At 50.9% G+C, this 26,425-nt stretch overlaps 3 protein-coding genes and 2 long non-coding RNA genes across 12 annotated transcripts; 2 read left to right on the top strand and 3 right to left on the bottom strand.

Moving 5' to 3' along the window:
- The first annotated feature begins 1,018 nt into the window (after window positions 1-1,018).
- Window positions 1,019-6,121, top strand: ZNF48 (zinc finger protein 48). Of its 5 annotated transcripts, XM_081553048.1 has the most exons (4): window positions 1,019-1,149; window positions 1,480-1,561; window positions 2,109-2,202; window positions 3,526-6,121. In XM_081553048.1, the coding sequence occupies exons 3-4, from the start codon at window positions 2,124-2,126 to the stop codon at window positions 5,322-5,324; spliced, it is 1,878 nt and encodes a 625-aa protein (XP_081409174.1). In that variant the 5' UTR covers window positions 1,019-1,149; window positions 1,480-1,561; window positions 2,109-2,123; the 3' UTR covers window positions 5,325-6,121. The 5 variants fall into 5 exon arrangements, with proteins under 5 accessions (XP_081409174.1, XP_081409173.1, XP_081409170.1 ...); XM_081553047.1 differs by lacking the exons at window positions 1,019-1,149; window positions 1,480-1,561 and adding an exon at window positions 1,731-1,940; XM_081553044.1 differs by lacking the exons at window positions 1,019-1,149; window positions 1,480-1,561 and adding an exon at window positions 1,731-1,940 and having other exon boundaries at window positions 2,109-2,235.
- Window positions 6,122-7,446: 1,325 nt separating this feature from the next.
- On the bottom strand, window positions 7,447-10,400 carry LOC145531226 (uncharacterized). The gene is made up of 4 exons (XR_014072290.1): window positions 9,898-10,400; window positions 9,215-9,353; window positions 9,028-9,118; window positions 7,447-7,720 (listed from the first exon to the last, which is right to left on the bottom strand). It is a non-coding gene; the product is annotated as an uncharacterized LOC145531226 (long non-coding RNA).
- Window positions 10,138-18,564, top strand: ZNF771 (zinc finger protein 771). Of its 4 annotated transcripts, none has more exons than XM_081553057.1 (4): window positions 10,138-10,254; window positions 10,888-11,037; window positions 17,020-17,106; window positions 17,501-18,564. In XM_081553057.1, the coding sequence occupies exons 2-4, from the start codon at window positions 10,897-10,899 to the stop codon at window positions 18,302-18,304; spliced, it is 1,032 nt and encodes a 343-aa protein (XP_081409183.1). In that variant the 5' UTR covers window positions 10,138-10,254; window positions 10,888-10,896; the 3' UTR covers window positions 18,305-18,564. The 4 variants fall into 4 exon arrangements, with proteins under 4 accessions (XP_081409183.1, XP_081409184.1, XP_081409180.1 ...); XM_081553056.1 differs by lacking the exon at window positions 10,138-10,254 and adding an exon at window positions 10,480-10,545; XM_081553058.1 differs by lacking the exon at window positions 17,020-17,106.
- Window positions 13,797-17,793, bottom strand: LOC145531224 (uncharacterized). Its single transcript, XR_014072287.1, has 5 exons — window positions 17,617-17,793; window positions 16,886-17,038; window positions 15,109-15,152; window positions 14,456-14,586; window positions 13,797-13,923 (listed from the first exon to the last, which is right to left on the bottom strand). It is a non-coding gene; the product is annotated as an uncharacterized LOC145531224 (long non-coding RNA).
- Window positions 18,565-21,951: 3,387 nt separating the features above from the next.
- DCTPP1 (dCTP pyrophosphatase 1) lies at window positions 21,952-25,267 on the bottom strand. Its single transcript, XM_081553059.1, has 3 exons — window positions 25,153-25,267; window positions 24,358-24,468; window positions 21,952-22,444 (listed from the first exon to the last, which is right to left on the bottom strand). Exons 1-3 carry the CDS (start codon window positions 25,248-25,250, stop codon window positions 22,144-22,146), a joined length of 510 nt encoding a protein of 169 aa, XP_081409185.1. The 5' UTR covers window positions 25,251-25,267; the 3' UTR covers window positions 21,952-22,143.
- Between the last annotated feature and the right edge of the window lie 1,158 nt (window positions 25,268-26,425).

The raw sequence follows: 26,425 nt of genomic DNA, 5'->3' as shown, positions 1-26,425 counted from the left end.
AGTGTAGAATCTGTCCACAACATCTGTATGTCTCCATGTTCTAGATGTATGAGAAATTGGGCCATAAAGAAGGCTGAGCACCAAAGAATTAACGCTTTCAAACTGCAGTACTGGAGAAGACTTTTGAGAGTCTCTTGGACAGCAAGGAGATCAAACCAGTCAATCCTAAAGGAAATCAACCCTGAATATTTATTGGAAGGATTGATGCTGAAGTTTAAGCTCCAATACTTTGGCCCCTGATACGAAGAGCTGACTCATGGGAAAAGACCCTGATGCTGGGAAAGATTGCGGGCAGGAGAAGTGGGCAACAGAGCATGAGATGGTTAGATGGCATCACCGACTCAGTGAACATGAATTTGAGCAAACTCCGGGAGACAGTGAAGCTTGTCATGGGGTCACAAAGAGTTGGTCATGACTTAGCAACTAAACAACAAACATTCGTGCACGTTCATTCCCACAAATAAGACCTCTTCCTGGTCTCCCATACTATAATATCTTGATTTAGTGCACATAACTCTCACGTCCTTACAGTTCTTATTTATCATGGATTGTGTGCTTGCGCCTTTAAAATGGTAGCACCCCAAAGACAACTCTTACATGTGTTTTATCTCTCTGTCAAACTGTTGGCATAGTACTGAGGCACTAATAAGTGTTGATTAATATACAAATCTTAATTAACCCTCTCCATCATTAGATGAGCTGCAGAGAGGCACCCCACCCGCTCCCTAAAGGCAAACATGCCCAGAGGAGATACTGGGGATCACACCTCTGGGACCACTGAAACAGCCCCAGCCAGGGCCGCACCAAGCTGGGAAACAAGATTTAATGTTTTAACTTCTCCCTGGGCTCCTTTTGTACCACCGTAGACCTGTCCCTAGTCTTCCCATGGCCTCTTTTCTATGAGTCTGTCTCTCTTTGTCTCTGCCAGTTTCACTCTTTGTTCCTCTGCCTCCGGGCTTGTTTCTCGCCAGGTGCCCTGCCCAGTTCCTCCGAGTCTGCTTCAACGACTTTATATCTCTCTTATCTGTTTCTACAGGTCTTTGTTTCAGGAGGCCAATCTTTTGCTCCTGTGTGTGTGGTCCGCTGCAGTCTCTCGGTCTCTCTGCCTTTGCATCCTCTCTGACTGGGGGCTTTTTGGGTTACGACTCTGTGAGTCTCCGGATCCAAGTCTAAGTCCATCGGCCTGCCTCTCCCCAGCATTTATCTGGCGTCTGCCACTAGCTCCCGATCCTGCCTCGGTCTCCCCCAGCCCAGCCCAGCCCAGCCCAGCCCCCACCCCCGGCCCTCGGCCTCGCCGACCAGCCCGGCTTTGTTTCCTGTGTCTCGGCGCCCCGCCCCCGCCCCGTCTGGGGTCTCCGCCGCCCTGTGCCGCCCTTTGTCTGCCTTGGTCTTTCCCCCACCCCTTTCCCTGGGTCTGTCTTTGGCTGTCTCTTTGTTTCTCCAGGCTGGGGTGGCTGGAGCTCTCTGCCACCTCCGCAGGTCGGCGCGGGTGGCCGGACACCGAGACAATTAGGAAGAGTCTTCGGCCCTTCGCATCCAGCTCCAGCCCAGGAAGCACACGGTTAATACCACCGAGTTTGGGCAATTGGACTCGGCTCAGAGTAGCCCTCTCCGCGGCACGCGGCCCCACCGGCCACCGAGCTCCAGAGGACACGGGCGGCCCCCACAGGCGTGCAGCTCCTCCAGGGTGCTAGAGCGTCCCGGTGCCGCCCGGCGCTTCCGCTTCCCGTCCCCGCCTCCGGCGGTCGCCCCCGGGACGCCCGGGTCCCAGCCCCCTCCCCGTTTGGCGCCGAGCCCGATCCCCGAGCCACTGGTGGCACGGGCACCGGAGCCCCGCGGAGGAGCTCCGGAGGGCCTTGGACTGGCGGAAGCGGCGGCTGAAGCGGCGGCGGTAGCGGCGGGAGGGGAAGGGGGCGGCTGCGCGCCGGAAGGAGCAGCAGGTGCAGGGGCGGCCGGCGGCGCGGGCGGGGGTCACCGGAGCCGCGCCCCGTACCTCGGACTCCTGAATGCTGTCCGGTGCCCGTGCCGGCCGGCAGAGGGCAGCGGCAGGGCGCCGCCGTCCGCACATGGCTGTGTGACCGTGAAATTGTGTCTGTCTCCTTGCTCAGGGCGGCGTGCCGGCGATGGAGCGCGCGGTGGGGCCCTGGGGTCCGGATCTCCGTGGCTCAGAGGAGAGAGAGCAGCTGAGAGGCGCCCGCACAGGTGAGGGCCGAAGCGGTGCACCTCCATGGGCAGGTAATGGCCGGATGGGTCCCCCGGTTCTGGGCTTTGCCTAGCCCAGACCCAGAAAAATAGGACGTGAACTGTGCTTCCAGGGAGGGGGAGGGAACCAGTGTTTCTGAGCACCTACTAAGCAACACGTCTTGAGGAGCATCATTTCAAGGACTCTCTCCCCGTCCCCTGCAGTCATCATCATCCTTGCTGCTTCAGTCCTACTTCAGGCCTCGTTCCATCTCATCCTGGCAAATGCAGCCGCCTCCCCTCAGCCCTTTTCTCTCCAGTGTTGCACTCACTGTGCAGCCACATTGATCTGAGTCCTGGTCTAATCCTGTCTCCCTCCACAGAAATCTTCCCTAGTTGCCTTCTGCTACTAATTAAAAGCGTTAGTCTAGCGTTCAGTTCAGATCTTCCATGCTTCATCTAGTCCCAACATCCCTTTCCAGCTTTATCAGACATTCCTTTCCATGGTTTACTTTTTTTCTCTGCTGTGAAAGCCTAGCCCTATCTCTCTAATGTCCTCTCTCTCTTGTGACAGCACAGTTCATTCTGAGACTGCAATTATAATTATTTGCGTTTTATCTTATCTCTCCTACCAACGCTAAGTATCCTGAGGGACAGCTGTGTGTCTGGCTCCTCTTAGGTACATACAAGATGACTGAAGAAATAAACTACAGATTGGGCTAATATAAAAAACATAAAATCTAATTAGTCAATACCAAGCTTTCCAAATAGAATATAAGGTAGGGCTTAATAGCAGGCTTGTTGAATCAGACCCGAGTTAGAAACCTGGCTTTGTTACTTTATAACCTTGAGCGAGTGACTTAAAATTCTCAGAGACTCCATGTCTGTAAAACGGGGACAGTTAACAGTATCACCTCATAGGATTGTTTGCAAGGATTCAGTAATGCTTACTTAAGTGATTGGCACATATGAAAGGCATGGTAAAAGGAGGTTACTGTTACTGAGAGGCACAGACAATATAAGGGCTTTGGAAATTGAGAGGAGAGAGATCTTTGCGACCACAGATTGTCAAGGATGCCTTTCTGGGGAGATTGCTATTGAAGATAGTGTGTTAATCGCTCAGTCATGTCCAACTCTGCGATCCCATGGACCCACCAGACTTCTCTGTGGAATTCTTCAGGCCAGAATACTGGAGTGGGTGGCCATTCCCTTTACCAGGGGGTCTTCCCGACCCAGGGATCGAACCTGTTTCTCCCAGATTGCAGGCTGATCTTTACCATCTGAGCCTCGGAGGGAAGGCTGAGCCAAAAGGCAGAGTCTACCGCTCCTTTTTTCTTTCCCCAGGTCTAGGGAGTGAGCATGTGGAGATTTCTCAGCCAGATGAGTTTGAACATGCCCCACAGGAGGATGACTTGGAGTTCAAGGAAGAGGAAGATTTGGCCCCAGGTCATGAAGTAGGAAATGCCTCTCTCAAACCTGAAGGCATTCAGACCTGGGATGACCTGTGGGTCCAGAGGGAGGGGCCTGGTAAACCTCAGGCTCGGGACAGAGGCCCTCGGCTCCTAGGAGAACCACGCTGGGGCCAGGCTAGTGATCGGGCTGCTGTATGTGGCGAGTGTGGCAAGAGCTTTCGGCAGATGTCAGATCTGGTGAAACACCAGCGAACCCACACTGGGGAGAAGCCCTACAAGTGCGGGGTCTGTGGCAAGGGCTTTGGGGACAGCTCTGCCCGGATCAAACACCAGCGAACTCATAGTGGCGAAAAGCCCTACAGAGCCCGGGCACCAGCCCAGGGGCCCCCAAAGATTCCTCGGTCCAGGATCCCGGCTGGCGAGCGCCCCACTATTTGTGGTGAATGTGGCAAGAGCTTCCGGCAGAGTTCGGACCTGGTGAAACACCAGCGGACACACACGGGCGAGAAGCCATACAAGTGTGGCATCTGTGGCAAGGGCTTTGGCGACAGTTCTGCCCGCATAAAGCACCAGCGGACACACCGAGGGGAGCAGCCCCCCCGGCCCGTGGTGCCCCGGCGGCAGCCATCTCGAGCCGCCACGGCAGCTGCACAGGGACCTAAGGCCCAAGACAAGCCATATATCTGCACCGATTGTGGCAAAAGATTTGTGCTCAGCTGCAGCCTCCTGAGCCACCAGCGCAGTCACCTGGGGCCCAAGCCCTTTGGCTGCGATGTGTGTGGAAAGGAGTTTGCCCGGGGCTCAGATCTGGTGAAGCACCTGCGAGTGCACACGGGAGAGAAGCCCTACCTCTGCCCCGAGTGTGGCAAGGGCTTCGCTGACAGCTCTGCGCGGGTCAAGCACCTCCGCACCCACAGTGGCGAGAGGCCTCACGCCTGTCCCGAGTGTGACCGTACCTTCAGCCTCAGCTCCACCCTCCTCCGCCACCGCCTCACTCACATGGAGCCCCAGGACTTCAGCTTCCCAGGCTACCCTCTGGCCCCCCTGATCCCCAGCCCACCCTCCAGCTCCAGCCCACCCCCACCTCCTCTAGGCACCAGCCCCCCCCTGACGCCTCGAAGCCCTTCACACTCAGGGGATGGCCCTTTTGGTCTTCCTGGCTTGGAGCCGGAGCCTGGGGGCCCACAGGCTGGAGAGCCGCCACCACCCCTGGCGGGTGACAAGCCCCACAAGTGCCCTGAGTGTGGCAAGGGCTTCCGCCGGAGCTCGGACCTGGTGAAACACCATCGTGTACACACGGGGGAAAAACCCTACCTCTGCCCTGAATGCGGCAAAGGTTTTGCCGACAGCTCAGCCCGAGTCAAGCACCTCCGTACCCATCGTGGGGAACGGGCTAGGCCACCACCATCCACTCTCCTGAGGCCACATAACCCCCCTGGCCCAGCACCCACTGCCCCTCGATCACGAGTCCGGGCTCAGGCGTCTGGATCCAGCCAGCCCCACGTGTGCGGCTTCTGCGGGAAGGAGTTTCCCCGGAGCTCAGACCTGGTCAAACACAGGCGCACACATACTGGGGAGAAGCCATACAAGTGTGCAGAGTGTGGCAAGGGCTTTGGTGACAGTTCTGCCCGTATCAAGCACCAGCGTGGGCACCTGGTCCTGAGGCCCTTTGGGACAGGAGATGGTCGGGCAAGGCCCCTCAAAGAAGAGCCATCAACGGGACTGGAATGATGGGGTCCAGGGAGGGTGGAGGCCCAAGAGACCAAAGGGAGGGTATCTGCTGCTTAAGCAGAGAAGAAAGGGCCTGGGAGGTGGTGGGAGGGAGAAGGAAGGGAAGAAACAAAAGGGGAGAAAGGAGTGAATAGATAGAAATAGAGATTTGGAGACAAACGATCTTGAAGCTCAGGAAACTGTCCTAGCTGGGCTGGGTCAGGACCTTGCCAGTGTGGTTTATACCCCCAGCTTCTAGAACACTGCCTAGAATACACTAGGCAATAAATACTTGCTGATAAACTAGCCTTAGCCTGAGGGCCCTTAAAGATAACTCTAAATTCCTACTGCCTCTTAACCTGTAAATTGATCCTTCCCAACCTTGCCTCCCCCCACCCCCACCCAGACTAGCATCCTGAACCAGGTTTGTTAGACCTAGGAGCCATGAGATTTCAGAAGTTAAGGGTGAGAGTGTGAGACAGGGCCAACTTGACCATCCTGCTGATGGGGAGAGTACTGTTGGTAGGCAGGCAGTACCCAGCCCCGGGCCACTGGACATGGTCGGAGCCAGGAAGAGGACACTTGGAGTGAGTCCAGACCCAACTGCCCTGACCACCTGGACGCAACAGAATAGGTGAGAGACAGCGGAATGAGCACTCATTTGCTCTGGATGCCAAGCCCAGGTCCTGGTGGACGGCAGCAGAGACACATTGGCTGGGAGAAGGGCAGTAGAGGAGTGAGGAAAGGCCAGGGAAGCACCAAGCCCTGACAGCCACATCTCCATATGTCTTCTCGCCAATAAACTGCTTCTTATCTGAGGCTTGGACTGGTGTGTGCGTGTGTGTGCATCGTGAGGGGTGAAAAAGGTGCTGAAGGGTCACCACAGGCAAAACCCACAAGCCATGTGTAAACTTGCCTTCCTTGAGCCAGTCAAAGAAATTGGTTCGTCAAAACTGCTTTTTAGCTCTGGCAACGGGTTAAAAAACGGCCACCAGGTCTATCAGTTGATACCCTAGACCTGAGTGCTGGCTGCCCACAGACGCCACCTACGCCACAGGATCTAGCGCGACCCTTAAAAGGAAAAACGCGGCGCCACGAGTGGGAGCGTGAGGGATTGGTGTTAGGTAAGCGCTGTTGCTATGGCGACAAGTACCCGGAGAAAAGTGGCCAGCCGGTCTGGTAGGGGCGCAGAAGACCTAGACGCTGATGCTCTGCCTTCAGGGAAACCCCGCCTCCCTACGACCCCTTTTTATTTGTCGAGAAACGGGTCATTAAGTTGCATAGCCCAAAGGCGATGTCTCTATCCCCTGGAAAAGGCAACCATATTTCCCAGGCATCCGTGCGTGGTTAGATGCTGGACTCTTAATTCCCAGCTTTTTCCAAGGAGGGCGCCAGTAGGGAGGAAGGGGGGAAAAGGAACTGCCTGATTGGCCAGGGACCAAAAAGACTAGGGCGGTTCACCCATCTACGAAACGAAGTACAAGACTGCTCTGCAACTTCGCTGGTTTGGCATTTCAGCTAATCTGCGTGCGGGAATGGTCCCTGGGTAGGAGCTCTCGCGACATCTTAACCATTGGCCGGGCTTTCCTAGAAACCAATGAAAGCTTGCTGCAGCGCGGTTCCTCTCGGCCTTCCCACTCCTACCAAGTTGTTATACAGACTCGAAATCCCAGTGATTTGACTTCAGCTCCGGGGTTCTTTGCGGCTTCTGTCTTTAGATGCACACACCCCTCAAAGACCTTAATGGAGGCCTTTGGGCCTTTGGGAAGATCGTTTCTGCTGGTTTCCGTGTCTCCGCACCTTAGCAGGTCGGCTTCCAAGCTAGTCTGCAGCGAACTTTGAAAAATCTGACCACATCACTCCCCTATTAAAAACCCTGCCGTATAGCAGCATGTCCTGGCTCTAAAACTTAACTCCTTAGCTGTCATTCAAGACCTTCCACTTGTGTGGTTTCAACTCTGTGCCTCTTAAATGTTTTGTTTTCCTAACTTGGAATGCTCCCCACCCCCAATCCAAATACCTTAAGCGTTACTTCCTCCCAGAAGCCTTCCCTAAACTTCCAGCCTGGGTTAGAAACCCCCTTCCTCTGAGCCCTTAACACATCAAGAGCTTCTTTAGGATAAAGAGACACTCAACAACAGCATTACCTACTGCGTGCTGGGTATTGGGCATAGAAAGATGAACAAGACAAAATTTCTGCCCTCAGTTTCTATGCAGAAGATAGACATTGAACAAATATTTTCAAGCGTGGTAAAGACTATGCAGGAAGCTTGAAGGCAGGAGAGAATCCTACACGATCCAATGCCTCTTCAAAGGAGTGGCAATTATGTTGAGATGTAAAGAATGATGGATGGTGGATGGTGTGTTCTCTGTACCAGGTCCTTGGGGATTCAGGAGCTCAAGTAAACTTCATGAGGCTGAAGGCAAATAGTGAAATGCAGAATAGTGAAAAGTAAGATAAAGACTTTTCCAAATTCAACTTTCTACTGTCTAGTCCTAAACGGGGCCTGGCACACAATAGCCTTCCCTCAATACTTTGGTGGATGATGTCCTTGAACATGATGTGCTCTTCACAAGAGTTCACAATCTCACAAACTGCTACCTGTTTGTCCATCTGGCAAACCCCCACTCATCTTTGAAGGTCCTTTATCTCTTCAGTGAGGCCTGCACCCAATATCCACTCCCTTCCAGGGAGTTATTCACTCACCCCACTATTCTCCTGCCAGAACACCTATTATTTCCTTTTCATATGTATATTATATATAAAATATTATCTGGGCTTCCCTGGTGGCTCAGACAGTAAAGAATCTGCCTACAATGCAGGAGACCCAGGTTCAATCCCAGGTTGGGAAGATCCCCTGGAGAATAGATTATTGGGTTTTAAAACTTTTTATTTATTTTTGGCTGTGCTGGGTCTTTGATGCTGCGCGGGCCACTCTCTAGTTGCGGTGCACAGGTTGCTCATTTCAGTGGCTTCTCTTGTTGTGGAGCACAGGCTGTAGTCGCACAGGCTCCAGTAGTTGCGGCTCCCAGGCTCTAGAGCACAGGCTCAATAGTTGTGGCACACAGGCTTAGTTGCTCAATGGCATGTGGAATCTTCTCTGATTAGGGATCGAACCTGTGTCTCCTGCAGGGGGATTCTTTACCACTTAACCCCTAGGGAAGCCCTACATGTGTATTTTAAAATCATGATCTTCTTGACTAGACTAAGAGATTCTCAGGAACAAGCTCAGATTCCAGATAGATACTTGTTCATGATCCTCTTTCTGCAAGTGTCTGTTCCCAAATCCTCCCACAGTAGGAGGACCTTCCAGTGGGGACTTTCACTGCTCCTGGCTGAGTCTCTTCACTGATTCTCCGAATCAGGGGGAAGCACGTCTGGCCTTTTGCTAGATTTCCAGCCATAATCTGGCCCCTGCTGGCCTCTTTTCCAACTCCCACATGACATTTCTCCTCACTTGGCTCCAGCCACACAAGTCTTCTCTCTTTCCCTCAGACATGCGAACTTTAATCTCACCATAAAGTTTCTGTAGTTCTATCTAGAACATTCTTCCTCTAGATTTTCAAATGATTAATCCTTTCTCATCATTCAAGTTTCATTTCATGTATTATATCCTAAGAGATGCCTTCCCTGCTCACATTAAAGAAGCCCCCAACCATAGCCACCCTCTGTTGCACCATCTGGTCCTATTTCCTTCTGATACTTATCCTTAGCTGAAATTACCTTATTTACTTGTTGACATTTTGTACACGCTGAGAAGTGCCATAGCAGTCAAGGTTTTCATCTCTTTTGTTCATGACTGCATCTCCAATATCTAAAATGGTGTCAGGCACACAGTAGGGCTCAATATTTGATGAGAGAATGAACACAAAGTGGTTTTAGGGATCCTGATTGTATCATACTCATTTACCCTCTTTTCACAGCTCTGAGGAAGAGCAAAACTTTGACCAGATGTAATCCCAACATCCAAATTATGCTTTGGGTTCTGCAGACTGGGGATCAGGCTTCACTCCTGGCTCTGCTACCAATTTCCTCATGTAACCTCAGTTCTGAGAGATAATTTGGTGCAACAGAAACAATATGAGCTTTGGAATTTGTTACTTACCAGCTATGTGACTTCGAGCAAATTACTTAACCTCTCTACACTTTTAGTTTCCTCATTTGTCAAAGGAAGATAATATTATTGATCCCCACAGGGTTGTTGTAAGGACACTAGGGATTGTAAGCACTTACTGAATGTTATTTCTCTTTTCTTTCATCATTTCTGAATCCACATTGCCCGATTCATAAAATGGGAGAATTAGGTATCTTTTTCAAGAGAAGTGGGAAAATGCAGATCTTTATATATGAACTGTCTCAATTTTTAAATGTTGGGAATTAAAATTTATAAAAGACCTCTCAGGCTTTTTTTGACGTTTACTTTTAAACTTGAGGGCCAAAACACTTCTGTGGACTGGATCTGGTCTGTGTGCTATAAATTTCCACCTAGGCTACCGGGCTGTCAGAGATGCTATGACAACACTTACTGTGGAACTTAGGTAAATCAGTTTACCTCCTTGAACTTCAGTTAGCTCATCTGTGAAATGGACCCACCTTTGTGAGGAGATCAGGGGTGTAAAAGGCTTAGCATAACGATGGCGCCCAAGAAGCGCACCGCACAATAAATGGCAGCGGTAACTTGGGTGCCTGTGGGTAAGTATGTACTAAAGGGGCAAGCTATCCCAGAGACCAGGAAACCCGAAGGCAATGCCGGGAAAGCAGAAAAGATGGAAGAAGAGGCAAAAAGAGGGAAGGAAAGAGGTAAGGAGGCAACAGGGTCCGCCCTCCAGGCGGGGCGCCAGCGAGAGGCCCAGGCAGGGGCGGGAGCGCACGTGGCCTATTTCGGGCGGAGCAGACGCGCTTGGCCGCCACGGAGACCTCCGAGCCGGCCACAGGAAACGAGCCTTGAAGGTAGGTCACAACTGGACTGTGAGGCCGAGTAGGCCGGCCTGGGGTCTTTGGGAGTTAGGGAACAGCGGAAGGCGCTGGGTGTGGGCTTGCCACCCTCCCAGGGCAGTTTGGGCCGGACTCCCTGGGTCCTCTGGCCCCTCCTCATCGGGGGAGGAGTTATGTATTCTGAACCAATGGCCGGTCGCCTATGAGGCCCCGCCTATGCCCCGCCCCCGGAGTCGCGGCGTCGCAGAGTGCCCAACCGCCCGGCGCCCTGGCCTGGGGCAGCGCGAGCGCCCGAACCTGCGGCTGGTGAGTGTGCACCCCCCAGGGTCTCCGCCCCGATCCCGCCTCCAGCCCGTGCCCTAGAGCTCCGGGCCGCTGACCCAGGCTCCTGGGAGTGACTCAGCGCAGGGAGGGTGGCGTCTCACCGGGGCTGGAGATTCGAAGTGTTCAGGGCCTTGAATGCCAGGATGAGTAGCGTGAACGAGTCTTTCGAGATGGTCCCGGGGCCTAGGGCCGGGCTGGGATACAGGGAAGAGGGTCAGACACATATATGGGCACGGGAGGAGAAGCCACGGCTGCATCGCCTTGTGTGGGCCAGAGCCATGGTCGGGGGGGCGGGTCCTGAGCTGACTCAGCTCCCTGCCCCAGGACACCAAGATGCCCGGTGAACAGCAGACGGAGGAGGAGGAGGAGGAAGAGATGCAAGAGGAGATGGTGCTGCTGGTGAAGGGTGAGGAGGAAGAGGGTGAAGAGAAGTATGAAGTGGTGAAACTCAAGATCCCTATGGACAACAAGGAGGTACGTGTCCCACACCACGGGGGTCCCATCGGCCCTAAATCTGGTGCAGGTCCAACGTCCCTCAGTCAGAAGCCAGGAATCCTGCCCCTACTTCCCCTGGACTCTCAGGCTTAGAATCTGAGTTGGCCACCCATCCTCTGTCCCATTGTCCATGCTGCCACAATACAGATGTCACGCCTACTGTGCCAGGCTCTGTGCTGGGTGCTGGAGAGTAAATGCCCTCCTCGGTTTCTTGTGGAGCTTGATGTGTAGCAGGGTTAGACTGACAAGGGTGTGTAAGGTTTAAAGAGGGGAGTTTTAAGGAGATCAAAGTATGAGTTAGATTTCCCCTTTCGGGACCCTAGCTGCCACTAGGTATATTTCTACTTCCCAGAACTCTTTACAAGACTCCCACCCCCAGCCAGAGAAGCCCTTGTGTCCATATGCAGGGTTTCTGGGCCCGGGTTCCCTGATTTCTTCCTGCACAAGGGCCAGTTCCCAGGAAAAGAAAGTTCTGCTGCCCCCTAGTGGGTGTGGTGGGCCCTAGGGGGAGGGGGCTGGCTTCTGTGGCCTCCTCTTCCAGTCAAAATAACTATTTAGGGAATTCCCTGGCGGTTCAGTGGTTAGGACTCCGCGCTTTCACTGCCTTGGCCCGTTTAGTTCTGTTTTTCTCAGGCCTCCTTGGCCCATCCTCCTAACTCAGCCTGCCTCTTCCGGCCCTGTGAATCCCCTGGTCTCCTTTGGCCTCTAAGTTAACAACTCAAGACTCCAGAGTTTAGGGTGGACTTCCGACTCCATCACTTACTTACCAGCTGTGTGACCTCTGGCAAATTTAACTTCTTTGTGCCTCAGTTTCCTCATTGGTAAAAGTGAAATCAATAGCACCTACTTCTTGGGATTGGAAGGATTAAATGAGTTAATACTTGTAAAGAGTTAGGATTGTGTCTGGCACACAATAAATACTCTGTACATATTTGTTGCTATTATTATTCATTCTTCCTCCTGAAGTTCAGGACTTTGGGCTAGGTCATCCTTCTGGAGATGTTTCAACTCATTTTTATCAAGGCCTCAATAAGGCTGGATCCTGGGGCTGGATGTGAACAGGGAACCAACATGGAGGCCTAGACAGAGGATTGAAGGCAAATAACTCAAGGCAGTAGGAAAGGTTTCAGGGAAATAACTTTGACATGGGCTTTGTAAACTTAGTGGGAATATGGCAAATAGAGGAGGAGGAAGGGCATTCCAGGATGAGGAAACAGCAAGTGCTCAGAAAAGATAAGGCCAGAGAAACAGATGGACCAGAGAGTAAAAGGTGTTTGCATATAGTCAGCCTGTAGATTTGTACCTACTGTGTTAAGTTATGCAGTGCCGTGAGAAGCTTCAAATCAGAGAAGAGGCATGATCACATTTCCTTTTTAGAAGAATCGTTGGCTGTTATGGGCAGACCAGGTCAGGTAAGGCTGATAGCCTGCTCTAAGGTAGTGGCAGCAGTGGAGGGAAGATGGAAAGAAGGAGATGTTTGGGAACAATGACTGGAGTGGCTGGAGCTAAGGATGGGAAGGGTAGGGGTAGGCATGGGTAGTCATGAAAGGGCGGTAGGGCTACACTCTGAATGGTGTCACTTAGTGGTTAAAAGCATCAGTTCAAATCCTAATGACCACATTTACCAGCTTTGCCTCAACAGTTTTCTCATCTATAAAATGAGATAACGAAAGTAAGATCCTTGAAATCCAGTCTAAATATCACGTGGGTGACTGGATTTGGAGGAGAGTAGAAATGAGTTACACACACACATCCCACAAAGATTTAGCACTGTGCCCACAAAATAGCTCATCAGCTTGCTGTGTGGTCTCCTTGAGTCTGGGTTCTTATGAAATAGTGGTCTCCAAAGCTCAGTGTCCACATTCTGAGTCTCAGCTCTCACCCAGTCCTGTGGCCAGTCATTGTCCGGGACAGGCCCTAATTATGCTGCACGCAAGGATTAGAGTAGTCTCTCACCCCCTATCAAAACCCAAACTATCTTTAATGAATAGAAAGATTTTTCCCAGAGGGCTCTATGTACATCCAGTTCTGTCTTTCCCTGCTTAAAATCAAACCTTGAGTGGGTTTGTTTCCCTAAGCTCCCACACCTGGCATTCCAAGCTCTTCATCCTTCGACCTCATGGCTTCATCTCTAGTCAGTCAGCATCCTTCCCATGCCCCAGTTTCAAGTACACCTGACCTCGAAGACTTTGCCTGTGTGGTCTTTTAGCCTGTAAAATGTTCTTTACTTTTCCCATCTGCTTTCTCTGGAGTAGTGCGCCTCTCTTCCAGATCAGCTTTCATTTTTATCATGCATACATTCCACTTGGGGATCTTGCTAAAGTGAAGATTCTGATTCAGTAGGTTTGGGGTGGGATTTGAGATTCTGCATTTCTAACAAGTTTCCAGTGATGCTGCTGGTCTATGGACCACTCTTCTTGTAGCAATGAGTGAGGGAGGTCAGGATTGTATTTTATACTCTGTACTCCAAAGAAGAGAGATTTGGACAGCTAAAAGAATCCAGAGGAGGGAGACAAGCTGTGGAGGTGACCTCAAACTTGTCAGTGAGATAGGATTGCATCATGGCTGAGAGAAAAGGAGTTTTGGACAATGACAGCTTTCCAGTGTAAACCCTGGCCCTGCTGATGGATCAGCTGTAGGGCCTTGATAGTCACTTACTTCTGAGTCTTCTATCCTTATTTTAAAATGGAGCTAATACAACCTAACCCAAAGGGTTGTGAGAATTTAAAACAAGAACATGGGTGAAAAGTATTTATTGCAGTTCCTGGCACATAGTGAGTGCTCAGTAAATGGTAGTTATTTATTAATTAGAAAAGTAATGGTTGAAGAAGAAACTGGAACGTTTGCTCTTTTTTTTCTTTAAACCTAAGCAGAAAGACAAAATCACTAACTTTAAATACTTGGATTATCATATTATTACACTACATTGTATACCACTAGTATTCTCATGTTAGAGTGCAAATACCCCTTATTCTAATTTTAAAATTTGACAGTTGTAGAACTGAAAAGACATGTAAGTCTGGTATTTGCCAAACTTAATTCGCGTGTCTGTTGCTCACCTGTTGTGCTCATTTATTTAATTGCCTTCTTCAAATAGATTCACGTTGTTTTGTTAAAATAAATTTACCTTCATCAGAACGATAATGTTGATAAAATTTTGGGTTTCATGTGATCTGTTGTTTTTCTAATAACCATGAAGATAAATACATGATAATCATACTAAGATAAAAGTAAGCCTACATAATACTTAGAAGGCTCTTGCATTCTGTGATGTGCATACTTCAAGTCGGGAAATACTTGATGTTACCTAGCCTACCTTGCCCTCCTTGGTTCAGTAAGGCAGGGGGAGGGAGAGACTTGCCTGGGGTCTTAATGAGCTAGACTCAACCCCTCTTACCAAGATTCTTCCTAGGGCACCCAAGGCCTCTCCTCCTGGAGTTGGAGATTCCAAGGGTACTTGTGTGAAGAATTTCTTTTTCCCATATTAGTGAATCCAGGGTTAAGAAAGTCCTCAAGCTGGTCAGTCACCTAAAAGAAGGGTGCCAAAGAAAAAAATGGGGGCCAGAAAAATATAGATATAATGAGAAAAATTCCTTCCATGATACAAACCCCATAGTTGTTAAAACCAGGGCAAGACTGGAAAGTGTGACCTTGAATTCAGACTGTGCCAAATCGCTGTGGGGAGTTTCTCAATTTAAAGTATCAAGTTGTATTTTAACCTTGAATCCCTCTTGGAGAGTGCCAGGCACTTGGAATCCAGCCGCTGGCACATCTTGGCACTCTGAGTGCAGGGAAGCAGTGTAGCCTACTGCTGAAGGATGAGAACTCTATAAAGTCAGTCCTGACTCCCATGGGCTACATCAATTTAATCTCTCTCAGCTCAGTTTTCTGTTACCAAAAGATAATGCCTGATCCTGGGGGTGGGGGTGGGGGAGAGGGGTGACAGGAAGATTTAATACAATAATGTAATGTACATAACAACACTGTCAAATCTTACTCTAATGTTGTTATCACTAATAGCATTATATAAACTGTTGTAGCCAGGGTTACCTTGGTTGGTGACTAATTTTTCAAACTGCTTTGTTTCCACATTTCTGAAAAAGTGAAAGTGAAAGTCACTCAGTCATGTCTGACTCTGTGCGACCCCTTGGACTATATACAGCCCATGGAATTCTCCAGGCCAGAATACTGGAGTGAGTAGCCTTTCCCTCCTCCAGGGGATCTTCCCAACCCAGGGATCGAACCCAGGTCTCCCACATGGCAGGAAGTTTCTTTACCAGCTGAGCCACAAGGGAAGACCCACATTTCTGAGATGGTTACCAAAAAGCTGGTGTCTTTTTAAAATTAATTAATTACTTATTTTGGCTGTGCCAGGTCTTAGTTGCGGGATGTAGGATCTAGTTCCCTGACTAGGGATTGAACCTGGGCCCCCTGCATTGGGAGCATGGAGGCTTAGCCACTGGACCACCAGGGGAGTCCCAAAAAGCTACTGTCTTTAACAAAGGATCTTGAAAGCCCTGAAGCTGTTCTTACAACTTCAGAAAAAGGCCTTACTACTCCCTAGTTGTCACCTCTCTTAAGCTGTTTCTTTATCTATAAAAGCATAATTACTTGGTAGAGAAGGAATATGGGGAGACAGAAGCTAACGCTGTCTTATCCTTAATACATGCCTGGTTTATCACTTGGTCATGAATTAATATTCTATTTGCTTAGTCCATGAAAGTGAAAGTGAAGTCTCTCAGTTGCATCCGACTGTTTGTGACCCCATGGACTGTAACCTACCAGGCTCCTCCGTCCATGGGATTTTCCAGGCAAGAGTACGGGAGTGGGTTGCCATTTCCTTCTCCAGGGGATCTTCCCAACTCAGGGATCGAACCCAGGTCTCCTGCATTGCAGACAGGCACTTTACCATCTGAGCCACCAGGAAAGTCCTGCTTAGTTCACAGTTAGAGATTCAACATCACTTTTGCTAGGATGAGCCTTCTCTTTTCTAAGAAGGAAGCAGTGTGTCCTCAGTACTCCTCTTTACTGTTAGTACAAACTGCTTTCTCTGCCTCTTATAAAGCATTTCTTTTTTCTGATTTTCTCTCTAGAGACCCAGACCTCGTGAAACCGATTTATTCTCAATTTTTTTTTCATTTCAGGCCTCAGAGTATTTGGGTTTCACCCTTGCTGCCTTTTGTGCAGCTTAAAAAAATGATAGGTGCTTGCACTTAAAAGTTTATTATAAAGAGCCTGAACTTGATTGTGGCCTGGCTCTAAGACACTATGCTCTCCTGGGTCTCTGACCTCACTGGCTACTCAATCTCCTTTGCTGGCTGCTTCGCATCTTGCCTCCCAGTTCTGTCTAGTCCCTGAGCGAACTCATCCAGTCTCAAGGCTTTAAAAATCCCCCGCAGGCTGATGTCTTCCCAATTTACATCTCCAGCCTGGGCCTCTCTCCTGAGTTCCAGATGTGTCCAGGACAACTGCGGATAGGATCAGAAACAGATCACAGGTACCAACTCGTTGTTCCCCCTCACCGCCCCCGCCCCCCCATTCTGTAGATGACAACTCTGCCTTTGCAGTTGCTAAGCGCAAAATCCTTGAAGTCATCTTGACACCTTTCTTTCTTTATATCTCATGTCTAATCTATCATCAGGTTGGCTGTCTCCAATTGCAGACTCTATCCAGAAGCAGACCACTTCTCACCACTTTCACTTTCCACCTCTGTCACCTGGGTCCAAGACCATTGTCTTCTCTGGCCTGCAGTACAGGGGCCTCCTCGGTGGGTTTCTGCCCCTTCCCCTCCTTCATTCTGTGGAACCTTTTAAAATATGAGTCTTACCTGTCCCTCATTGCTCAGAACCTTCCGACATCTCTACTGGTTCCTCATCAGATTCTCATTCAAGGTTCTATGCTTAGATAACGCCTTAAGGACCACTCCATGGATTACTCCTCCCCTCCTGTGTTCTGCCCTAGGCACTTTTTCTTGCCAATCCTGGAACAGAAAAAAACTCCTACCTCAGGGCCTTGCTTTCCCCTCTGGAACCTGCTCTTTCACCTCCTGTAAGTAAAGGCTCAGATGACATCAGTGAGGTTTCTTAACCCTATTTAAATTTGTACCATCCCCCTAGTACCAGCACCCCTTTTATCCATTCTTCCTGAAATTATGAACTCAAAAAAAATTTAATGCCGAACCCCCAGTTCCTAGAACAGAGTCTGGCACATTACGCGCTCAATAAATTTTGGCTGAATTAATAAAGAATAGCTGGAACGACACCAGGCATTGTGATATGTGCGTTAATCATCTCATTAGACGCGCACAACCGTCCTGAGAGGTGCACCCCTTGGCTTTAACTACTGTACAAACGGGGGACGGAGAGGCTGCAGCTGGCGGAGCCCCAAGTCTCCGGCTCCCCGGCCTCTCCGTCAGGGCTGACCTATCCCCCTCTCCCCGCAGGTCCCGAGCGAGGCGCCAGCGCCGTCGGCAGACCCGGCGCGCCCACACGCGTGCCGGGACTGTGGCCGCGCCTTTGCACGCCGCTCCACATTGGCCAAGCACGTCCGCATACATACGGGCGAGCGGCCCTTTGCGTGCACCGAGTGCGGCCGGCGCTTCTCGCAGAAGTCGGCGCTGACCAAACACAGCCGCACCCACACGGGCGAACGGCCTTACGAGTGCCCGGAGTGCGACAAGCGCTTCTCGGCCGCCTCAAACCTGCGGCAGCACCGGCGGCGCCACACGGGCGAGAAGCCGTACGCATGCGCACAATGCGGCCGCCGCTTCGCTCAGAGCTCCAACTACGCACAGCATCTGCGCGTGCACACGGGCGAGAAGCCGTACGCGTGCCCGGACTGCGGACGCGCCTTCGGCGGCAGTTCATGCCTGGCGCGCCACCGACGCACGCACACGGGCGAGCGGCCGTACGCCTGCGCCGACTGTGGTACGCGCTTCGCCCAGAGCTCGGCGCTGGCCAAGCATCGGCGCGTGCACACGGGCGAGAAGCCGCACCGCTGCCCCGTCTGCGGCCGCGGCTTCGGCCACCGCTCCAACCTGGCGGAGCATGCGCGCACGCACACGGGCGAGCGGCCCTATCCCTGCACCGAGTGCGGCCGGCGCTTCCGCCTCAGCTCGCACTTCATCCGCCACCGTCGCGCGCATATGCGGCGCCGTCTCTATATCTGCGCCGGCTGCGGCCGGGACTTCAAGCTACCCGCTGGAGCCACTGCCACCGAGCGCTGCCCAGATTGTGAGGGCAGCTGAGCCGCCGTTTTTTTCTCCGCGGGGTACGAGCCTCCAGCTGGCGAGGGGCACTCTGGGATCCCAACCTGGGGCTGCGTTAATCTGGACAACTCCCCGCTCCACCACCAGCGTCTTGAATAGGATGGGACTGGCAGGCCTGGCTGCCCTGGAACTGGGAGACAGGATTCCCCTATCGGGATCCCTGGAAACGTGCCCACTTCCCCCTCATTACGTCCCCTCGGCCCATGTTAGAGTGAATAAAGTATTATATCCTCACCCCACCCGTGCCTGTGAATGAGGTGGGCGGGGAGAGGCGGAAAGTCGGGGGTCTCCCTAGGCTTAGGTGAATTAAGTGAATCGGCATGGATTCATGGATTCAAGCCCAAAAGGGTTCCAGGAACTGGGTTTGTGGGTGTGGAGTCATTCTACACTTGCTCCTTGGTTATGTCTTCATGAACTCAGATCTAGAAGGGTTTATAAATTTGTCACATTCGTAATCAATGGGTACTGCATTTCGCAGAACTTTGGTGAGCGGGCATGAACCTCATGCAACTCAGTCTAGCAAAGAGAAGCAATAGTGGCAACTTTGTGAGCTGGTGTATGCTCAGTCATGTCTTTTTGTCAATGGTAGCCCACCAGGCCCCTCTGGCCATGTGATTTCCCAGGAAGAGTACTGGAGCAGGTTGCTATTTCCTTGGAATCTTCCCAACCCAGGAATTGAACTCCTGTCTCTTGACTTTCCTGCATTGGCAGGCGGATTCTTTACTGCTGCACCACCTGAGTTTAAAGGCTACATTGTTACTAGCTCATTTTCATCGTCAAAGCATTCCAAAGTTAGGTAACTCATTTTACCTCTATTTCTGCAGATAAGCAGATAGGTACTGACAGCCAGTCAGTAGTCCCCTGAGGGACTGACAGCAGTCCCATGTCACTGGGACAATGATGGTGGAGCTGTTGGATAGGAGAGGTCCTCAGTGCAATTTTGGAGTTTAGAGAAGCTCTTCTCAGAAGTGACTATTTTTTTAGCTCTACCCTGCAGGGATCTTAATTCCCTGACCAGGGATCGAACCTGCACCCCCCTGCATTGGAAGCGTGGAGTCTTAACCACTGGACTGCCAGGGAAGTTGCCTCAGAGGTGACATTTAAGCTGGTCTTAAGGTCAAAAGAGTTGAGGTTGGGGAAGTATGGAGAGAGCCCCTGAATCTGCATGGCAGACTTGATAGAGCTTGCAGACATCCGGGGGGTGGAATGTAGGGACAAAAAGCAAGGAGGCTGGCAGGAGACAGACCACTAAGGACATTGAAAGCCAGGTGAATGGTTCAGAGGCCACACAGAAGCCTTGAGGGAGGGAGGGATCTGACATATTATAGAACTACAATTCATAGGAGTTAAAGTGGACCTGGGACACGGGAGAGTTGGGGCTGATTTCACTTCTTAGCTTGGGGGACTGCAGGCAGTGTCACTGAGATGGGGACACAGGAGGAGGAGCAGGACGGGAGTTGAAGTGGCAGCCATTGTTGCAGCCCAGTCTGGACACACTGAGTGTGAAGTAAATGTGGAGGCGTCAAGGAGGTGATAGAAGTTAACAGCTCAGGGGTGTCAGGTCTGGAAGGTACGGCACCACATCCAGAAGAGGGTACTCGAGAACTTGAATCTGTAAAGGAACAGCCAGAGGTAGAAAGAAAACCAAAAGTGTCTGGGAAATCTAGAGGAAAGTGTTTCACAGAGGAAATTTAGCTGTCAGATGCTGCTCTGGTGACCGCTATGTGTGTGTGAATTCAGGGAAAGAGAACAGTTTCAGTTGAGGTGTGTGCCTGCTCAGTCGTGTCGAGTCTGACTCTTTATGACCCCATGTACTGTAGCCCGCCAGGCTCCTCTCTTTGTGGAATTCTCCAGGCAAGAATACTGGAGTAGATTGCCATTTCCTCCACAGGATCTTCCTGACCCAGGGATTGAACCCACGCCTCCTGTATCACAGGTGGATTCTTTACCCCTGAGCCAACAGGGAAGCCCCTTCAGGGGAGGGGTGGAGGTGAAAGCCAACCTTTAGTGGTTTAGGGCAGAAATGAGAGAATGAGGAAGCAGAGTGGATGGCTTGACTATGAAAAGCATGATGGAAGTAGCTGGAGTTTTGTTTGGTTTTGCCTTATCAATAGGGAAAAGGCTCGATCATGCTTTATGGGCTGGTGGGAAGGGCTAATGGAAAGGAAGAGACCTTGATTATATAGAGGAGAGAGGAGAAAACTGATCAAGGAGACAGGATGAAATAAGAGATCAATAGGATAAAGCTCTTGCTATCACTGATGGGAAGAGGAAAGGAAGATTTAGGAACTTAAAGCAGTTCCAATCTGATGGATTCTCTTACCAGGGAAGTAAGAGAGGTCACTGGTTAAGAGGGAGTGAGGTCATTAATAACAGTGGAAGGCTTCATTTCACTGATGTGGAAATGGTGAAGGAGGCAGGCCACAGGTATCTCTGAAAAGGAAGTGATGTGCCAGAGGTCACACAACGGGTGAATCATACGTACCCAATACTATCTTTAGGTATAGAAGTGGAACAAACAAATTGACCTTGGGAAGGAAGGCTGCGGGGGCAGAGTAGGGGGGGAGCGGAGAGATGGGGAGTGTTAGGCATTCCAAGGTCCAAAAGAAAAGAAGCCTTGTTCTGCTCCACACCAGACAGACCTGACCCTGATCTGTGCTGGGGGCCAAGGGAGGGGGGCAGAGGGCTCTCACAGGTCTGGGGTCTGATGGACAAGACTGGGGTCTGGGACTCAGCCCTAGGCCCAGGCCGGCCTTAACATGAAATTTCCTGCCCTGGGTCCCTGAGAGTTTTGAGTTGAAACAGCAAACTAAGAATGACAACTGCAAACTTAACAACTACCTACTATGCACCAGACACTGTCCTAAACACTCCACATTTTTTTTTCTTTAACCGTGTGGCATGTGGGATCTTAGTTCCGCGACCAGGGATCAAACCCAGGCCCCTTGCATTGGAAGTGTGGAGTCAACCATTGGACCACCCAGGAAGTCCAGCACTCTATTTATAATATAATAGCTTCCTTAAACCTTACAACCCTACTAAGTAGATACCATTATTTTCATTTTAGATGAGGAAATGGAGGTACAGAAAGATAAAAATATAATGAACATCATGTTGCATGCTAAGTTGCTTCAGTCGTGTCCGACTCTTTGCAACCGTATGGGCTGTAGCCCGCCAGGCTCCTCTGTCCATGGGGATTCTCCAGACAAGAATACTGGAGCGGGTTGCCATGCCCTCCTCCAGGGGATCTTCCCCACCCAGGGATCAAACCTGTGTGTCTTATGTCTCCTGCATTGGGAGGCGGGTTCTTTACCACTAACACCACCTGAGAAGCCCCATAATGAAAATCATCTAGTACCAAAGATGGCATCTGAGCCCAGATAGCCTGGCTCCAGAATCTGGGCTCCTATCCAATGCTACATAAAGCCTCTGACCTTATTTAGAGAAGGGGAAGGGACTTACATGAGATCAGACAGGGAATTTTCTAGAAATCAGATCTCTCTGCTCTGCAGGTGGGAGGTACAATAGAGAAACATGGGAGTTTGGCTCACAGGCATTCCGGGTGCCCTTCTCCAGCGTGGACTGAGACAGAGCCTCCCCAGCTGCCCCAGGAAGAGTCTAGAAGCTGGTAACCAAAAGTTTTATTGAGGGAGAAAAAAACAGAAGGCTATCTTCTAGAGGTTCTGGGGCCTTAGACCTCAAGAAGTGTAGCCCCCAGGTCCGTGATCTTTTAGGAAAGAACTAGAATGAGGTACCTTGGCCAGGCACCCTCTGCTCCTCAGAGGCCATGCTGAGCTGCAGCTTCTGTGCCCATGTTTCTAGGTTGAGGGCTGACCTGTGGACTCAGAGGCAGGGTCTGTAGGCCCCACAGCCTGGTTTTCAGAGGTGGCCCCATGGGGCAAGTCTGTATACTTGCAGGCAGAGCCACGGGATAGATGCGCTGGGTAGCGTCGCCGGTTGGTGTCCATCTTGGAGAGCACTGCTTGGGGTAGGTCTATGCGGCAGCGGGCTGCCAATGCTACCAGGTAGATGAGGACATCACTGAGCTCCTCTTGAAGGGCTGCTCGTTCCCTGGGGGACCAGGCTTGGGGCCCAGGCTCCTCATCGGGCTTCCACTGACTGGGGGACAGAACACATAAGACAGGCACACACACATAGATGCTAGCCAGGACAGTGGGTTCTACCTCTCTTAGGAGCAGCCCACACCTTGAAGCAGTGAATTCCCACTGCTAGGAAGTTTCTTCTAGGACAAGTCAACCCATATGGGCCCTGGACTCTTTATGGTGGGGAAGAGACCTCATCAGATGATTCACCCAGACCTCTGTGTCCTTACCTAAGCCAAGGAGAGGACATTTCACTTTTTGGGACCCAGTCCTACCTGCCAACCCCCAGCCACTTCTACCCCAGACTAAGCCTTAGACCTGGACCACTGCAAAAGTCTGCTAACTCATCTTCTCTTCTTACCCTACCATCTTTTAAAAGAACAAATTACATTTCATCCCTCCCCTGCTTAAAACTCCCCCAACTGGACTTCTCTGGCGGTCCAGTGGTTAAGAATCCGCCTGCCCCTGCAGGGACACGGGTTTGGTCCCTGGTCCGGGAAGATTCCACATGCCATGGGGCAGCTAAGCCCGTGTGTCACAACTACTGAGCCCATGCACTGCAACTACGGAAGCTCGAGCGCCCTAGACTCCATGCTCTGCAACAAGAGAAGCCACTACACCTAGAGAGTAGACCCTACTCACTGCAACTAGAGAAAGCTCACATGCAGCAACCAAGACCCCGCACTGCCAAAAATAAAAACGACAACTCCTCCAACTGCGCTTGGAATAAAATCCAAACTCCTACCACACCTTTCAGGTTCTGCATGAAATGACTCCTGTCTCTGCCAGTGTCATTATCCACCACGCTCCTTCTCACCCCCCACTTCAAGCCACTGATTCTGGCCTCTTCTGTTTGCAAACAGGCCAAACTGTCACAGGGCCTTTGCACTTCCTGATCCCGCAAACTTGACTGCTCTTCCAACACCCATGCTTCCCATCAGCTCTCAGCTCAAATGTTATCTCCTTAGAACAGCCTTCTCCCTCGGTTACCTTCTTTCTCCACACCTTGTGTTATTTGCCTCCTAGAAATTGTCACAATTCCATATCTTTTAAAGTTAGTTCACTTATTTATTGTCAGTCTCTTCGCACTGTGAGGGTATCCATCTTGTTCAAGGCCATATCTTGATTCTAGATGACCTAGCACCCAGACGGTGCTCATGGATCTGTAATGAATGAGTGGATTGCCCTCACACACATCTGTGCCCTCATTTCTTCATGCCCCTGAGACTACCCTGGTTTGGTCCTCACCACCTTTTGCATCATCTACACCAGTCTCCTCACTAATCTCCCCTGACACAATTCTCCTAGGGGATCAAATCCACTCGGCAGGTACAGTGTTCTTTCTACCACTCAAATCGGGTCAGGTGTTCTGTCCAGAACTCCATTACTTCCCGGCCTAATCCTACCATTCTGTGCCCCTATCCTACCCCTCTCCTCTGCAGCCACAAGAGATAGATGTATTGAGTACTTATTGTGTGTCGGGTACTTGGGACACACCAGAGAACAAGACAAATACAAAATTCTTGCCCTTCGTCAAGAAGCTTACACTAAAGGAATCCTACATTCTCACTGAATTTAACTTGCCCTTTTCCATCTCACTACCTCTGCAAATGTGGTTCCCCCTCTCTGGAATGCCTTCTATAGAAGACCAGCCTTTCTACCCCAGAGGCAGAGATAAAGGAAGGTTCCCACCACCCCTTCTCAGACCTGGATCTGCCTTGCAGTTTTTACACCTTTCTCTCACAGGAGACTGGGCGTCCGTAGGAGGCAACGGACCCATAAGTCATGTCTCTGAATGCCCAGCAACCAGGTACAGAAGAGCTTGGTAGTGAGGAGCGGAAATTGGATCCATGGATATTTGATGGTCAAATGAATCCTCCCCTTCCCTCCTCAACACAGACTCTTCCAGAAAGCCTGTTGTCTACTCACAAGAGCTCTGCCAGCTCCCCCACTTCCCCCACCAAGGCCAGGAGGAGGTTCCGAGGCTGATGGAACTGCTCCCAGTCTCGTTCAGCAGCGAACTCAGCATGGAGGCGGCGGCTGGAATAGGAGAAAGGGGTGGAAGTCCAGGTCCCAAGGTTAGGGGATGGGGGAGGAGATGCAGGGCCCTGGTACTCAGTGAGATGCAATGGGGGCATGCGAGTCGGAGGGGATTCTGCAACTAATTCTTTGGATGGCCTAAACAAGTCATCTCTTTTTTACAGGATTTGGTTTTCTCATCTGTAAAATGGGCGCATCCTTACCCAGAGCCTAAACTATCGAAATCTAATAATACCCTCATTTTCATTATTCCACTTCCTGTTGCTGCTGCTGCAGTTTTCCTCCACCTGGAATAAGCCTATCTCTGCATATCTAAATCCTATTGATTTTACAGAATGCAGCCCCAGGATACTTCCCCCAAACAGCCCTCCTGGATTTCCTCCAGAAAGAAATGTCTTCGACGTCTCAACACTATATTTGCCCCCATCCTACCTCCCGTTCCTGGAGGACAGAGGCAGGGCAGAAGCATCACCGTACTCCGGTATGTCTCCTGCCTCAGATGTGTATAGTTAAGCCCACTTTGCAGAGGAGAAGGTTAGAAGTTTCGCCTGGGGTCAGCCCCCAGAACTAGAACCTGAGCACAGCTACTAGCCTTTTTTTCCGAACACGTGGAGGGACCGACCCTCCCCGAAAGGAGGGAGTAGGGGCGATCTCCCCAGCTCAGGCTGGGCAAGGACGGCTTACATGTCCTCGAGCGTTGGTTCCGAGCTGAAGCTGAAGGGGCCGGTGGCAGTAGTGCTCTCTCCTCTGCCACCTCCAGGCGTCTCTTCATTCACCGACATGCCGCCCACCGAGCTGCAGCCGGGACCGCCCGGGAGAACCAGGAGCCAAGCTCGGAGCCCCCGCCTCCAGAGCCCCTGACCAATCTACAGGCGTTTGTGATTGCCTCACAGGGGCGGAGCCAAAGGAAAGACCAATTACTTATGTAGAGTTCGCTAAATCCCGCCCCTTACCCGGACTGGACCAACCTGAGAGGACTTCAAGCGGGCGTTCCTTCGCTCCCGCCCCTGAATTCTTGAGTCTTGACCGAGAATCTTAAAGATATAGGTACCAAATTCGACCGGAGATGAGACAAAGGGCAGAGGGTGGAGAGCGCAGGCGCGTCACTTCCCTTTGGGGCGCCAGATGGCGCCAAAGCGAAATGACAGAGCGGGGAGCCTCGTGGCGAACCACAGATGAATGGTTTAAAGCAGAGGGGAGTTTATTAAAACGATACAGAAATGTCTCCAGGATAAAACTGAGCCTGAGGAATGAACTAGAACTAGGGTTGTTGTTCAGTCGCTCAGTCGTGTCCGACTCTTTGCGACCCCATAGACTGCAGCATGCCAGGCTTCCCTGTCCATCTCTTGAGGTTTGCTCAAACTCGTGTCCATTGAGGAGTTCTCTGTAAACTAAACAGTAAACAATCTGCCTGCAATGCCAGAGACGAGGGTTCGATCCTTGGGTCGGGAAGATCCTCTGGAGAAGGGAATGGCAATCTATTCCAGTATTCTTGCCTGGAGAATCCCATGGACAGAGAAGCCTGGTGGCCTGCAGTCTGTGGGGTCGCAAAGAGTCGGACACGGCTGAGCCACGAAAACACACACATGTCCACTGAGTCTATGATGCCATGCAACCATCTCATCCTCTAGGGGAGCTAGGGAAACTGTTTCAATTTTACATATTTAAATCCTCACTATTCATTCAGTCCTCAAATCAGCCCTTTGAGGTAGTTAATATTATAATCATCATCTCCATTTTACAGACACAGAAACTGAGGGATTGAGTAATTTAACTCTACAGCTAGTAAAGTGGTAGCCAGGTTACAAATTTAGGCAGTTTGGCTTCAGAATCTGGGTTAACTCCTACACTATATTGTCTCAAATGGTGATAAGTACTATGGTAGATAGCAAGATAGAAAGGACCTGGATTCTTGATAACACTGCTGAGCTACTTATTTTAAAACAGGTTACAGAGA

Source organism: Giraffa tippelskirchi, chromosome 13 (assembly GCF_054371585.1).
Source record: "Giraffa tippelskirchi isolate mGirTip1 chromosome 13, T2T-mGirTip1v1.2.pri, whole genome shotgun sequence".
In the NCBI taxonomy this organism is placed as follows: domain Eukaryota; kingdom Metazoa; phylum Chordata; class Mammalia; order Artiodactyla; family Giraffidae; genus Giraffa; species Giraffa tippelskirchi.
This window is presented reverse-complemented; position numbering and strand designations above follow the sequence as displayed.